We start from the raw sequence: 14,616 nt of genomic DNA, 5'->3' as shown, positions 1-14,616 counted from the left end.
TCTTCTTGGCCCCTTGCTGCCAGTGGAAATCAGGACACACGCACACACGCCTATCTCTCTTTCTAATGGTCATCCATCCGTCCTCAAGCATCCCCAAGAATGATCAGACTGACAAGTGCTGCTCGAAAAGGTATGCAGATTTAGAGGGTCGACTGGAAGACAGCAGGATCCTAAGCGCCTCTGTTCAGACGTTCTCACTTAGTTCCCAGGTTGCTCTTTAGGACTGCAGCTTAAAATGGTGATAGTGAGAGGACTGCATTTTTTAACACTTTCCCACAAGTTTAACCCCGCCCCACCCCAACTCCTACCTTCACATAGAAAACTAACATATCATGGATCAAAACTTAGTTTAGCTCACCAGTCCTCGGGCGCTGTTGCTGGGGGGTTTTTTACGTGGAGACAGGGGTCAACAAAACCATCACCCACTCACCCCTCACCTGCAGTTTGAAGCCCAGAATCCGTCCACAGAATTCTCAGCAAATGCCACAAGGTCCATTAATATTATGGTGGTGCCCGGATTAATACTAGCAGCAAAAATGGTGCTAGAACAGTTTAAATCTTAGGCCATTCAGATTCACTGGACAGCGGCTGTCCCTAACCACTGCTAATAAATTGTTCCCCCTCCATTGTGTTGGGAACGGTCTGTGTGTTTTGAAAAGAGTGGTGGAGTTTGTGTGTGAGTAAAGTTCAGAGATGGCTTTGTAGTCCTTAAACCAATTCTTGCTTATTTGTTTTCGATGGATGTCAGCGGGAGAGGCAAAGCGCCCAGTCCATGGTTAAGACCACAGTTCTGGATGGGCAGGGTAGGAAATGGGGAGCTGGTGCTCTGGGTGTTTGCTTTTATGCATTATGTTTGCAGAGTGCCCCTCTCTCCAGAAGAAGCACAAGCCAAAGACAATTTTTAGACAAACTCCACACCCCACTGGTCTGAGTAGGTGTTGTCTCTGAGTAAAGATAGTATACAGGAGTTTTCTCCCTTTTGAGGGAAGCTCTTGGGTTCTCCTGGAGTATATGGGAGTTCTATTTCTGATTTTTGTGGTACTGGTGGAGTGTGAGGGGGTATCTTTTGGAGGGCTGGATAAGACTCATAGGAAAGATCTGCTTTTGAACCTATCTGAAAGGTCTGACTCCTAGGCATTTACAAACCAAGCTGCATGTTTTTAAAGAGCTTTTCTGGTGGTTGAAGGTAAACCTAAGGAATAATCACATATGGTCTGAAACACAAGAAAGACAATTGCCTCGCTGTTTAAATAGCCCTCCAACTGTGTGTTTTATCAGGGGTGGGCTTTTCTCACATGCACCTTTGACTAATTATTTGTTTATTTGATCTTATGTTTCATTCATAGAGTAAGCCCAGGGATGTCATTTAGAGAGGCGCACACACACCACCTCAAATTTAAGGCCACTTGGCTGTCCTTACAAATCACTTATATTTCAGGTAAACTGACTTACTAGGCTTCTACTGTGGTTACATTAAATGGGCCTATTCCCTATGGCAAAGCCACAGATCCGCTGACTTAAACAAAAGGAGTGTAGCTGATATACTGATATTATGAGGCATTTTAAAATTCACCAAAAACTTGTCTTAAAATGTACTGGATATTTTTTTTCATTTCAACCATTGGGACTTACTTCTGAGCAGAAGTATTTAATGTATTCAATATTGAATATTGAATATAATATCAAATAGCCAGTGTTTGATTCTTGCAGGGCAGAGTATGTTTGGCAGGATTATCAGAGGGAGCACGACTCAAAAGCCTGCTCTTGGATAAACTAACTGCCAGAAACAATTTTCTTCAGATCATTGGCATGTTACTTTTATACCTCATGTTAGCACATAGTTCATCTGTCTGAAATGCAGGGTGCTATCCTGTGCTCCTTAAATGTTGCCACTGAATCTGCTCCTTCTCTCTCTCTCTCTCTCTCTCTCTCTCTCTCTCTCTCACACACACACACACACACACAGACACACAGTGTGAATGAAATCTAAAATGACACTCCTAGTTAGATCTAAAGCTCAGAGAAGCATGTTTTTAAATAACAACAACAGAGGGTGAAGGGCACTTTTACAAAGGAAAGGAAACGTCTCAGAATGTGATCTTTCAGCTCCATAGTAACCCCAAACCGCATTTGTCAAGGACCTTGAGAGGAGACACCCACTATAAGAGTGAGTTCCTCTGGGCCTCTTTCCGTTGCAGAATCACTTCTGATCACCCTTTCCACAAAACACAGTCAAATGGTATTCTTAAGTTCAAGTGTGCTTTCGTTGTGAGTGGGATATGAACCAGGCTGTGAATTTTCAACATGTATTCATTTGCAAGGAACTTTAGGTGAGGAAGAGGGAGAGAAAATGAAACAACACAAAGATTTCTTGGGGCACAGAGACCAGTGTCTCGGTTTTCTTTTCTTTCCCTCTTCCCCCACCCCCTTTCCCAGCTCAACAGCCTTTGAAGATGGTTCCCTTTTGTATTCAAGCTTGGACACTTTCTTCCGGTCATTGATGAACGCCTCTCCCTATACAAACTTGCTGCACCCATATGCTCTCACCAGAGTCAATGCTAACCATTTCATATTACCCTCCACTCCATGTCAGCGCCTTGCTGCAATTTTCAGCAAGCTGTATGTGCATCAGTTCTCAAATCTGTCTCTTTTTCCTGAAGAAAACATGGGGCTGACTTTTGTCCAGACTGAGAGTGACTTTTTAGAGTATGTTTATGTCTGATTATTTCTAAAGCTAAGCCTCACCGTGGACTGTTTAATTTTGCTCCCACGTTAAGAGAAACAGCCTGTGTCCTGCATAAGGAAGGCCAACAACAGCCTTAGGCATTTCGAATCCTCACTTTGCTGTTATAATAGAATGTTCTTGGACATTAATTAAAAATAACAGTTTATTCAGCAAGGAAAGGGAATGACTACATTCAAGGTTCTGTTTTGAATCAGTTGAGTTCAGCGACATTAGGCCACCACCCACAAAACAGCTGATCAAAAACACATTGGATTTAAGTCCATTGTTAAGTTAATTTAGGCTGCAATCCTATGCACATTCATTTGATAATTTTGCTCTGGAATAGGCACACAAAGGGTTGCATCGTTCAGGGTGTGCCAATTTGAATAAAATATTGGGGGACTCAGGTAAGCCCTGCCCTGCACAATCAATCACAAAATGTGGCGTGCACACCATTTGAATGTAACTACCTATCAACTTGGGGGGGGGGCAGCTCCCTCAAATATTTTATTATGGGGGCCAAAGGGACCTCAGCCCCTAGAAGTTGGCTCCTATGGAACTGTTAGTGGTTTTTAATCACTTCTAAAGGGATTCTGCAGCCCATTTTCACACATTATAGAGTCACATATCTGTTTTCTACTGAGTGTACAATTAGCAGGAAGTCACAGCCAATACCTGTGTGGTATCAGTGTTTTCAAACACCTGTATGAGTTCTTTTCAGTACAGTGGTACCTTGAGTTAAGTACTTAATTCGTTCTGGAGGTCCGTTCTTAACCTGAAACTGTTCTTAACCTGAAGCACCACTTTAGCTAATGGGGCCTCCCGCTGCCGCTGTGCGATTTCTGTTCTCATCCTGAAGCAAAGTTCTTAACCCGAGGTAATATTTCTGGGTTAGTGGAGTCTGTAATCTGAAGCGTATGTAACCCGAGGTACCACTGTATATGCTTTACTTAGGTAAAAAAGCCACTTAGGTTTATGTATGTGAAGTAAGAAAGTACTTCTTCATGCAGTGCATAGTTAAAACTATGGAATTCACTTTCACAAGATGTGATGCCACCAACTTGGATGGGTTTAAAAGATGGTTAGATAAATTCAAGAAGAAAAAGGTTATCAATCAATAGCTACTAGCCCTGATGGGTATGTTCTACCTCCACTGTCAGAGGGAATATACCTCATTCACAAAGAAACACTCACACACCTCTCAATACCAGTTGCTGGGAATAACGGCTTGGGAAAGTGCTTTGTGCTCAGGTCCTGCTTACCACAGACATCTGGCTAGCCACTGTGAGAACAAGGCATTAGACTGGAGAGGCCACTGGCCTCAGTGGGCTCTTAAATATAAAGAGGTGCATTTCAAAACACCAAAATCCTTGTTACAATGTCACCTATCAAATCCCATCAACACCCCTGGACTCCAGCCTCCCAGTGCAGCAACCAGCTTTATCTGACCTCAATGGCTAGCAATTCACTCCCACCCAAGAGCTCTTGCTCAGTTGGCTTGCGAATAGAGCCTTCCAGCTCTGCCTCTCCACATTCCCAGGGTTGTAAACCTGGAGTCCTCTAGGCCTTTCCTCCCAAAATATCCACTTGGGGAACAAGTCCCTCGTGCCAGTTCTAACAATGTCTTGGATCTAAAAAGAAGCCCATCCAATCCTCCTTGTGATGGTGGGCAACTCACTGCTGCAGCCTTATGGAACTAGCAGCAGGGGGAGTTCCAGTCTGGTAAACCTTCGTTTACCCTGGTTGCACATTCCTCACAACAAAGTTTTTTGATGGAGTCCTCTCTCCACCTAGGTGGCTTCCTACCTGCAAGGTCCTGGGATTTGGTTCTTGCCTGGTATTGCTTAGACTTGGTCATAGAAGAGTGTGTGAGTGTGTTTGTGAGAGAGGGAGGAAGGGAGAGATGTGTCCTCCGTTTTTGCCTCACTCGCTGATTTGAATGGGAACAGAGACACTTCAATCCTAAATACATTTACTTGGAAACAAAATCCCATTGATTCCCACTGAACTTCCTAGACCTGCAGTGCTATGCACAATTTTCTAGAAGTAAGCTTCATCTGAACGCAATGAGATTTATTTCTGAGTGAACACTTTTAGGATTGCACTGTATGTGTATCATGTTTAAAGGTAAAGGTACCCCTGACCATTAGGTCCAGTCGCGGATGACTCTGGGGTTGTGCACTCATCTCGCTCTATTGGCCGAGGGAGCCTGTGTTTGTTCGCAGACAGTTTTTCCGGGTCATGTGGCCAGCATGACTAAGCTGGATACAAATAATTCCAAACTCCATTTCTTTTCCTTCTCCACTCCTATGCTGTGTTCATGCATGTTAACTGGTCAGGTTCAAACCTCTTTAACGGAAATGACTCTCAATCAAGGTTCTTTGTAGCGGCAAAAGGAGTACATATCTTCCAAGGATCCTCATAACATTATAAGGCACCAGGTTCCAGGGACCAGTTTGGCCTGATGTTTCAGATTCAGCCAGAGGGTACCCTTGTGCTCCATGTCTTAAAAGGACCTCAGTGATGGCGATCAGAAATGCAAATGGCAACCAGAATTCGGTTGTAGGTGTAAGTGGGGGGAATGGGGGGTCAAATACACTCTCTTCTTTAATTTTCAAAGCAGGTGCTGGAAAATTTACAAGGGCAAAGGCCTGATAGACTTAGCTCTAAGATGCAGCTCCATGGGCATAGCCATGGGGGGGGGAGGGAGGGGCAGCTGTCCCCCTAAATCAATAAAAATAAAAAATATAGAGCACACTGAGGTTCTGCCCCCCTAACAAAAGGCCTGCCCCACTCCCAAAAATCCTGGCTACGCTCATGTGCAGCCCAATTCAATACAAGCTTATTCGGGAGAAAGTCAAGATTGCCTACATCCTTGGAGGAAAAACACACACACACAGTTCTGAATGCAAACACCCAAGCGCAATATATACACGCATGGCACATTCATCACTACAGTATGAAGGGGTGACACCCGTATGTCAATGAGCCACCGCAGATCAAAAAAAGACCGAGAGGGCTCTTTCACAGCATGTCGAAATACAATGTTTTTCCATTCCTAGAGCAGTTTCGTTCGTGGGGTTGTTACCCCCACGCCTTGGGCATTGGAAGTCCTCGAGAAAAGAACGTCCACGTCGTGTGAACAGCACACTCGTGTGCTCGTGCTTAAGCCTCGAATACTTTCCTAGACCCCCTTGTGAGCAAACATGTTTAGGATTATGATAGTGGTGGGGCTGTAAAAGTGGCGTGGCACGGCTTCATTCCCCCCCCCTGCCCCGCCCTGCCCCCGCTCAGCTCCCCAATGCGCTTGTCACAGCTAGATGGGATTTGGTGAGGATGCCGAAGTTCTTCTAAAGCGCCTGTCGACTTCACTTTTGCTCGCATAGCGTGTACATACTCGACTAAATAGAAAGCAGAGATGTTAGGGGCGTGATCGCGGAGTGGGGGGGCTCCCTTCCCCTCTACCCTTTCTCTGTTTGCAAAATAATGCTCAGTGTGAGCTGCCATAACAAAATACAGGGCCAGTTTTTACACACACACACACTGCGTTCTCAGAGGACTCTTAATTCCGCGCGTCTTTGTATCTACGAGGATCAGGCAACCGCTGATTTAAAGGCAGTGTCCCATTTATTGAACCCAGATCCTCAATCGTGCTAAAATTAGTGGAATTCACAGCTTCAGCCCAAGTGCTTAGGCTTAACTGCGTGAGAGAGCGCTCCCTGTGTCCTCTGACGATGTGTGTGTGAGAGATGTTGTAGTATATAAACCCTCTGTCTCTTCAGTCATTCTAGCACTGCTGCTAGAGAGGTGAAGCACTTCAACAACAACTGAACAGCACCAATGATAACGATCACGTTCTGCAACCAACATGCCTGGACACATTAACTTGGAACCAAGCCCTATTGAAAGCAATGGAGTCTTCATTCTAATGACCGATTTTCATTCATTCATTAAGCAACTTTAAATCCCAGTGATTTCAGCCGGAGAAATGTGCACTACGACCCACCACATCTCTTAGGTCCCATTGATTTAATCCTTTTGCTGCTTCCAACCCAAGCTAAGGCTGTGCCCAGACTGCTGCCTTCCAAGCGCGTGTTGAATGCTCCGATTAAATAACTTTTAAAAAGTGCCCCAGGATATGTGGTTTGGTCGGCACTGATTTAGTAGGCAGAATTTACACTGGTCTTTACACTGCTTATTTTTCCCCTCCTCATCCAGAGCATAGCACTTCTCTCCTTCTGCACAGTTCTTTCTCAACCTCACGAATCCTGCTCGGTTTTACACGTAGAGGGATAAAGCTGGAGAGAGATTCACGCAACCTTCCGATTTAAGGGGGGAACGTCAGAGGAGATGCATGGAGGGGGTTTCGTAGCTTATCCCCATCGAAAGTATTAGTATTAGTATTATTACTGCCATTATCATCATCACTACTACTACTCCTCCTCCTACTACTACTATTAGTGTACAGACATTTTGTCTAGACGCAGGAGAAAAGAAAACACCACAGCTAAATTTGCAAACCTTTGTAAACTACCCTGGAAGAAAGCTCCATTGAACAGTGTGGGCTTTACACACACACACACACAAAAACATGCATTGAGTTACTAAACCAACCGTCGTGCAATCAAGTGAGATAAAAGAGCAAGCAGCCATAGCAGCAGAGTTAACGATGAAAATACGTTTAAAACAGAATAATAACCTTGACCATGAGCCTCAAGACCAGTGGCGAACACCCTAGAGAAAGGATTAATGAGGACTGGAGCCACCACTTAAAAAGTCATGCTTTTTGCCAGCGACGGCCTAGCTTTAAGATCGTCCTGGTGTTCAAAGAGGGCATTCAGAAAATGAGACCTCCCAGGGAATCCGGGCTCCAGAATTCGAAAGTCACAGGTGACTGAGATCTATTAGGAAATATAGGTCTCAAACCGTTCTCTTTTCATGCCAGACCTCCCCTTAATTTGTGGATTGGGATCCCACTCGTGCGTCACAGCCATTCGTAACGAAAAGAAGCAACTTTGGCAGATTTTTCAAATAATCCTCTTTGAAGAAGTCCCACCACACACGCTCCCTTCTTTTCTCTCCCTTGCAAAACGCGCCCATAAACAATGTAAACGTTTCGAAGCGAGGACAGCGAGCCCCATGGAGAGAAACGAGGCCAGCGCGGGAGCACTATTCCCATTCATTTCAATGGGAGAACCTCCCTGGTCTTCGGTGTTAATGGCGCCTAATTTGTTGCCAGTCTTGATCTTCTTACTTTCTTTTTCTTATATTAACTGAAGCAGGTTGAACAAGGGGCCGAGGGGTGGGGGAATCTGGTTGCAGGCGCGTTGTGTTTGTACAGAAAGCAAGACTAATTGGATTATATGCAGATCATCTCTCTGAAGTTAAGGCAGGGTGCACGTGCCTCCTCAAGATTTCCTGAGCAAAATAAGGAAAGAAGGTAGGACGGAAGAAGACAGGAGAGACTCTGTATCAACCCTCATTTCCAGACAATCAACAACCCGGGAAAAAAGGTTTTCATATTTCGCCTTTTCCTTCGCATTTTTGCATTGCAGAGCGCGCTTTTCACTTTTTGGCGCATCTGCTGTTGTATTTCCTTGTAGCCAATTGAGCAGTGGAGCCCGCGGGGTTTGTTTTGGAATGGAAAAGGGAACCTGCAAGGCCCCCCCCCCCCGTGTGTGTGTGTGTTTGAGAGACGAGAGGAAGAGAGAGATTTTGAATTCCACGCTAAACTAAACTGAAGCCAGTGTATTAGTAGGCTATTACTTTTACCTTTAATAACATTGTGGTTGCGTAGGTCAAGGGAGTGTGAAACAGCGGGGGGGGGGTAGATATTTTCAGCCATGCTTGTGTTGCCACCAGCTTTACGCTTGGAGAACTTCGGCCCTCAGAACTCAAGACTAACGCGCAAAAATATTTGGAGAAGAAGCTTAGCTGGGGAGGAGCTTTCCTGTAGTCTGTCGCGGCCTGTTTGTATTTAGCACCAGGATGCTGTGCGCGCCTTTAAGTTCCATTTTAAAATCCTCCGCTTGCGAGTAAATGTGTTTAGAACCCGGGTGGCAATCTTCTTTCACACGTTCCCCGCGTGACTCGCAATCCAGTTGCACCTGAACTCAAGGGATGTAGGCCTGTAGGTTATCCGCGCTTGCTGTCATCACTTTAATCCAAGCTCCTTTACTGCAAGTGGTTTGTGCATTGTCAGATTGTCGCTCACCGTTTCCTGACTGCTGGGAGGGGGACACATCAGTGTCATTACTGCAGTCCACACAGACACCCGCGTTTCCAATAATCACCATTGATTATTCTTCAGGAACACTCTCCTCTAAGGCCAACTCCCTGGTTCTACGCAGTTAGTGACAGCCTTCCCCCCCCCACCACCACCCAAAACCAAAGTGTGCAGTCCTCGGTGCAAGGAATATTTTGCTTCTGTTAAAGTGCCAGGCACGCAGAGAACTATAGCAGCAGCAGCAGCAGCAGCGACCATTCTGTATCTTGCAAGCTACCAGCTATCATCTTCATCACCATTATCACCATCCTCACCTTATGTACCGTGTACGTCACAGCAGCAAATCCTTTTACTTTCATAAAAAATAACAAGGCTGACAGTTTGCCCTTTGTGGTAGAAGCGCTTGCCGTTATCAACACTGTCCCTGGTTCATGTAATGTAATAACAAACACACTAAATGAGTATCTCCCTCCATCACCCTCATTCCCAGATTGCTTTAAGACGGGTTCTTGCCGAAATTTCCCCTTCCCCTTAAATCTGGACTGCCCGCATTTCCTTTGGGGGCGAAATCTCCCCTGATTTCCGCCCATAGGCCCCAGATACCGCTTAACACACCCTCTCCTGTTCTCCCATTGCTAAATGGTGGGGCTGGTTCCTGCCACCGCCCTCAAGGACAGCCAGATCCCCCCCCCCCCTTCTCTCTCTTTTACCAGAAAAGGAACTATACCCTACAAAGCGAGGCGAGTAATGATGTTACCCACCCAGGATGGCCCAAGCCGAGAGTGGAAGCGTGGGTCCCACGTGTGTTGCACCCAGGAGTGTGTTTGACAGTGAGATCAGAGCTGAAAGTAAACAATTCTATAGATTATTTCACGGGTCACAGAGGGGAAAAGCGCCTCCCTTAACAGACTGTCTGGATTCAGTGGCACGAGAGGCACCGGGATTGTCCATCAACACGGCGTTGTTCTCAATGAAGGAGAGAGAGAGAGAGAGAGAAAGTTTCGGTGCAGAGAACAAGTGAACTCCCCATAGCCCCCACGCCGTCGATCCGGGGCGGCTCTCAATCGAGCTTCGCCTGGCCTACGTTTTCACGCTCATGGACTTGCATCACTTCCCCGTTCCCAACCAAGCTCACAGTCCTGTTGGAGGTTTTCTAGGGCGGGGGCTGTGTCTGAAATAGGCCTTCTGAACGAAGAATCAGACCTACTTATTTTATTTGGAGCATGGGTAGATGTGACGGGCTCTGTTAAAGCTGCGTGCGCGTAAAGGGGCCTCCATCCAAGGTGCTTCCTTGCAGCATAAGTCCCTTTAGGTTCTGTCCTCGCCACACTTACTAAGGAGTAAACCCATCTGCACTCAGTAGCTTTTATTTCCGAATAAACAAGCTTAGGATCCCATTTGCATGTTTAGAATCACAGCCACGATACAGCAACTCTGGCCTGGAGCCACGCTTCCATGAAATCAAGGAATACAGTATGTCTTCCTTCCAAGTACTAGGTCTGGAATTGACACAGAAGAGGAACATTTGAGCCTAAGCATGGTCTTTAAAACCAAGGGTGTTTACATTTAGCTCAATTTTACTGGGAGAGGGGAGGAAACACCTATTGTAATCTGGCACGAACTCGGCGGACTTTTCTTCGGAGTAAATAATCAGGTCTTGGGCTGAGCAAATATGGAAAATTGACATGAGGCCTTTCCCTCTCTTTCCAAGGGAAAAGTGGCTGAGACTAGACACAATCCACGACAAAGAGCAGGCTTTGCACATGGGCCGCTTCCCTAAGTTTCAGTGGGGCTTTGCGCAGAACCTCCCAGTGGATTGAGCCCATCGTCTGAAATGTAATGGAGCCACCTTCTTGAGAGGATAGTTGCAAGCTAGTCCCGATGGCTTAAACGGAGCTAGAAGCGTCGACTCAGAAGTAAATAACCTGAAGACTGTAGGGGGGAGGGGGACTATTGTATGTATCGTTCTGAAGCTTCTAGTAGAGAGTGGGATAGACTTCATTCAGTATGGAAAAGTAGCCCTTCCTTCTTAGCAAAGAGTAGGCTATACAAAATGAGTCCTTCTTTTGCTTTCTGCACCCATTGTCCCCATGCGGTTTGCAAACCCTGCCGGGCAGGTCTTTCTACTTATGTTACTCGATTAAGCGTCATGAACATAATAAACTCTATAAAAGTATTCTTCGCCTCTTGCAGAATGTCCTACTACCATACGTCTCCATGTTTTCTCCCCCCTCCCCGCTTTTTTTTTTTTTTAACAGTTCTGCGACGTGCCCCAATCATTATCACCTCGGGGGTCACCTTTCCATGACCTTTGCTCTGTTTCAGCCAACCCTCCCCGCCCTCTTTACGCCGCGTGTTATGTCTGGCGTTTTACCCCCCCTATACAAACAAACAAGCTGATCTTCCCAGAGCAGAGAAGAATTTCCTAGGCACACTCTATTGGGAGGCGGGAGTGGGGGACACGACTCGGCTTAAAATCCACCTGTCCTGGGCTGATCTTTGGAACCGAAGAGGGCCCGAAGTGTCCAAAATGTGCGCATTGGCCGCTTTTACGCGCGCTTGCTCAGCGCCATCGCAACCTTAGGGGAGTTTGTTTTTGCCGACTTTTTGCCGTGAGACGACTTTGCAGGGAATGAGACGTGGCTTGTGCCCCCAAATCAGAGAGTGCCTGAGTGACGAGCAGCGATTTCAAACAGGGAAAGAGAGCGGTGGAACAACTGCCCGCCTTGTACGACGGCGGGTAGGCATAGATTCTTGGCAAGCGGCCCCAAAAGCCAAGCCAGCAGCCAGCGCGCAGCAGGCGCGGGTGGCGACATTACGCAGGGGGAGGAGAAGGACCGAAAATATCTCTTCCCCACCAGCTCCAAGGAGAGAGACGGGGTGGGGTTTTCGCACCCCCCCCCTTTGCCTTTAATCTCCCCAGTGGGGTTGGGATATCTCTATCGCAGGTTGTCCTACACGCACATACACAGAGGCCTTGAGGCTCAGAAGCCCCGTTGGCCTGCAGTAGCCACCAGCCCTCCTCGCAACCCGCAGAGAATCAACCCGCGCGCAGCTCCATCCCTGTGCAAAAATAATTGCTAAGTAATCGATCGCGGCGAACTGCGCGGAGACGCTGCTGCGCCGACAGCCCCCTCCTCTCTCGCCGCCCCACCGACCCAACCAATGCGGAAGGAGATCGGATGGCCGGGAGACGGGCTAGCGAATTGTGCCGGGGGTGAGGAGGAGAACAGGGGGAGGGCTGTCTCTGGTGTTCAGCATGCAAGTCACCTTTGGAATTGGTGACCGAAGGAAGGGAGAAGCAGGTGGCGGAGGGGGTGGCACCGAATATATATATTTAAAAAATCCAGTTCTTCACCTCCCTTCCTTGTGGGCCTTCCCAGACCCCCTAACACCCCACCCTGGCCCGGCCCGGAGCTAAGAGCAATGAAATGCTTTATCGATGAAACGATTATTCAGACGGTTTAACTAATAAAAGGGCTCATCGATCGCCTTGAAATCACATTATTTATAGACAGCTTGTCAGGGCACTCTCCAGACGCGCGCTCGCCCCCAGAGTTAAGCTTTGGGGCTTTCCCGCTGGAAGGAGAGAAAGGAGACCCTGAGGAGCTGGGAAGATCCCAGGAAAGGCATGACAGGCTCGTCCTAATGTTCGAAAAAGGCTTGTCGAAAAATGTCCTGTTTCGGCTGCTGACCCAATATCTCTCTGGCTCTGAAATCTCTCCTTGCAAACACCGCCACCCCTCTCTGCTCCAGAGGCCAAAGAGCTGTGGATTTGGTATGCAGAGGCCGTAGAGCTCGAAAGTGGCCGCAGTCATAACAGCCCACTGGGTAGCCGGGGAGCAGGGAAAGCCAAAAGGCAGGCAGGCAGGCAGGCAGGCAGGTCGTTTTGCTGTCTCTCTCGCTCGCTCTCTCCTGCCCGACAGCCTGCAGGCACCCTGGATCTGGTAGTAGCACCCGTGCCACCGCTTCAGATAATCCGGGTCGACTCTGAAGTCTCCAGTAGCCGGATCCGCGCCATCCCAATTAAACCAACATAGCGGAGGTTTCCACTGACTTTTTTAATGGAAAGGGTCTAGCGTTTCCGGTCATGCAGGTTGCAACTTGGGCGTTTCAAGCTGTATTCACAGCAGCCTTGCGGGGGGTGGGGGGAGAAATATCGGTCCCAAACGAGAAAGAAATCCTAGCGATGTGGCAGCTGAGATTCCTTCCAAGTATATTTAGGATCCGGTTACTGCCTTTGTCTCCAGGACATTTATGCACATAAACCTCTTTGAAGAAAATTCTACGACGCACATCGAGAGAGAAAGAGAGACAGACAGAATATGTACGTCCACGCACCTAAAAGGCACACACATAGCAGTCACACTGTATGGTTAAATCGTAACTTCTTATTGACACCCGAAATAACATTTTCTTCAAACTCAGAGCTCCGATTTTTGGAAGGACGTGCTTTGCGAGAAATAAATGCAGTCCGTCAACAATTTACTCGAGAGTAACCCCAATGGAACTTCCCTGCGACTACTCATGAGTAATATTATTTAAACGGGCAGCCTTTCTATATAAATCTACAAACATCAGGGGTTTTCTATCTGTATATGTGTCTATAGCTTTTGAAACACATGTTAAACCCTAAGATGTTTTTTATTTTTAAAAAAATGTTTTCATTTGCATCATTTCAAACGAATAATCTCAGTCCTTACCTGATCTGCCAGTCCTGGGAGTCGTGTAGTTTTTCTCTAATTCCATTCTGATTTTTCAGGACTTGGTGAAATGGACAGAGAGGGGTAAAAAAAAAAGTTTCCACTTTTTTTCCTTTTTTTTTTAGGGGCTGCTTGCAGGTTGGAATAATTCAACTCTTCCGCTCCCCGTCGAGCCTTTGCAGCTGATCAGTGAGCTGAAACTAAACGTTTTAGGTGGGAAGAAAGCCTCCGAAGGAACCGTGAAATGATTAAGGAACTAAAGAGCTTCTCGCCATGTGAGATCATGTCCTGTTCTCTAAAAACATCACAAGATGTCCCCAGACGCAGCCAAAACTCAAGAAGCTCTGACATCTGTTGTAGCAGGAATCAAAGTTTGTTTGCAGCCTTAAACTGTTACTGGAGCTGTTTACAGAACAACGTTGTGGAAGGAAGGAGGAGGCAGAAAAGGCGCCATTGATTTAACTGAAACTTACAGGATTTGGAGAAAGTAAAGTAGCCGGTCAACTTTTCATTAAAAACCCATTCACTACCATTAAATGGGACAATAAATAGAGACTGATGGATACACAGAGAGAGAGAGCTCTTGGCAGCGTATTCGCCTGGAGTTATTAAAATTGCACGTTGCTCTCCAAAATAAAGCAGAACCAAATTTAAAAATAAGAGAATGAGAGAAAAGGGGGGGGGACCCTTGCTATTGAAGCCAACGCCTGGGGGGGGTGGAGATCAAGAAGAAGAAAGAACACATAAAAAAACCCCAAAGCCAAAGTAATTATATATTTCTTATTTTGAAGTCGAAATATCAGTTTCCCTGGATGAAGGGTTATTTGCTTTCGTGTTTATAAAACGCAACAAAGCCAATGCATGTTTTAGGTGCTGCCATGTTCCAATGGTCCTTATAGGCGAGTGCAATGAAACAATGTCCTCTTTTTAATTTTTTTTATTATTTGTTTCATATGTCAACA

The 14,616-nt window shown here is 46.5% G+C and overlaps 1 protein-coding gene across 2 annotated transcripts in view; it reads right to left on the bottom strand.

Moving 5' to 3' along the window:
• Positions 1–13,715, bottom strand: part of PAX5 (paired box 5) — a 220,275-nt gene extending 206,560 nt beyond the window's left edge. For both annotated transcript variants that reach the window (XM_081845382.1, XM_081845384.1), the window contains exon 1: positions 13,655–13,715. In XM_081845382.1, coding sequence (XP_081701508.1) covers positions 13,655–13,700 — 46 coding nt within the window. In that variant the 5' untranslated portion in view covers positions 13,701–13,715. The remainder of the gene's footprint in view (positions 1–13,654) is intronic.
• Between the last annotated feature and the right edge of the window lie 901 nt (positions 13,716–14,616).

Source organism: Podarcis erhardii (genome assembly GCF_964252035.2).
Source record: "Podarcis erhardii genome assembly, chromosome: 17".
NCBI lineage: Eukaryota > Metazoa > Chordata > Lepidosauria > Squamata > Lacertidae > Podarcis > Podarcis erhardii.
This window is presented reverse-complemented; position numbering and strand designations above follow the sequence as displayed.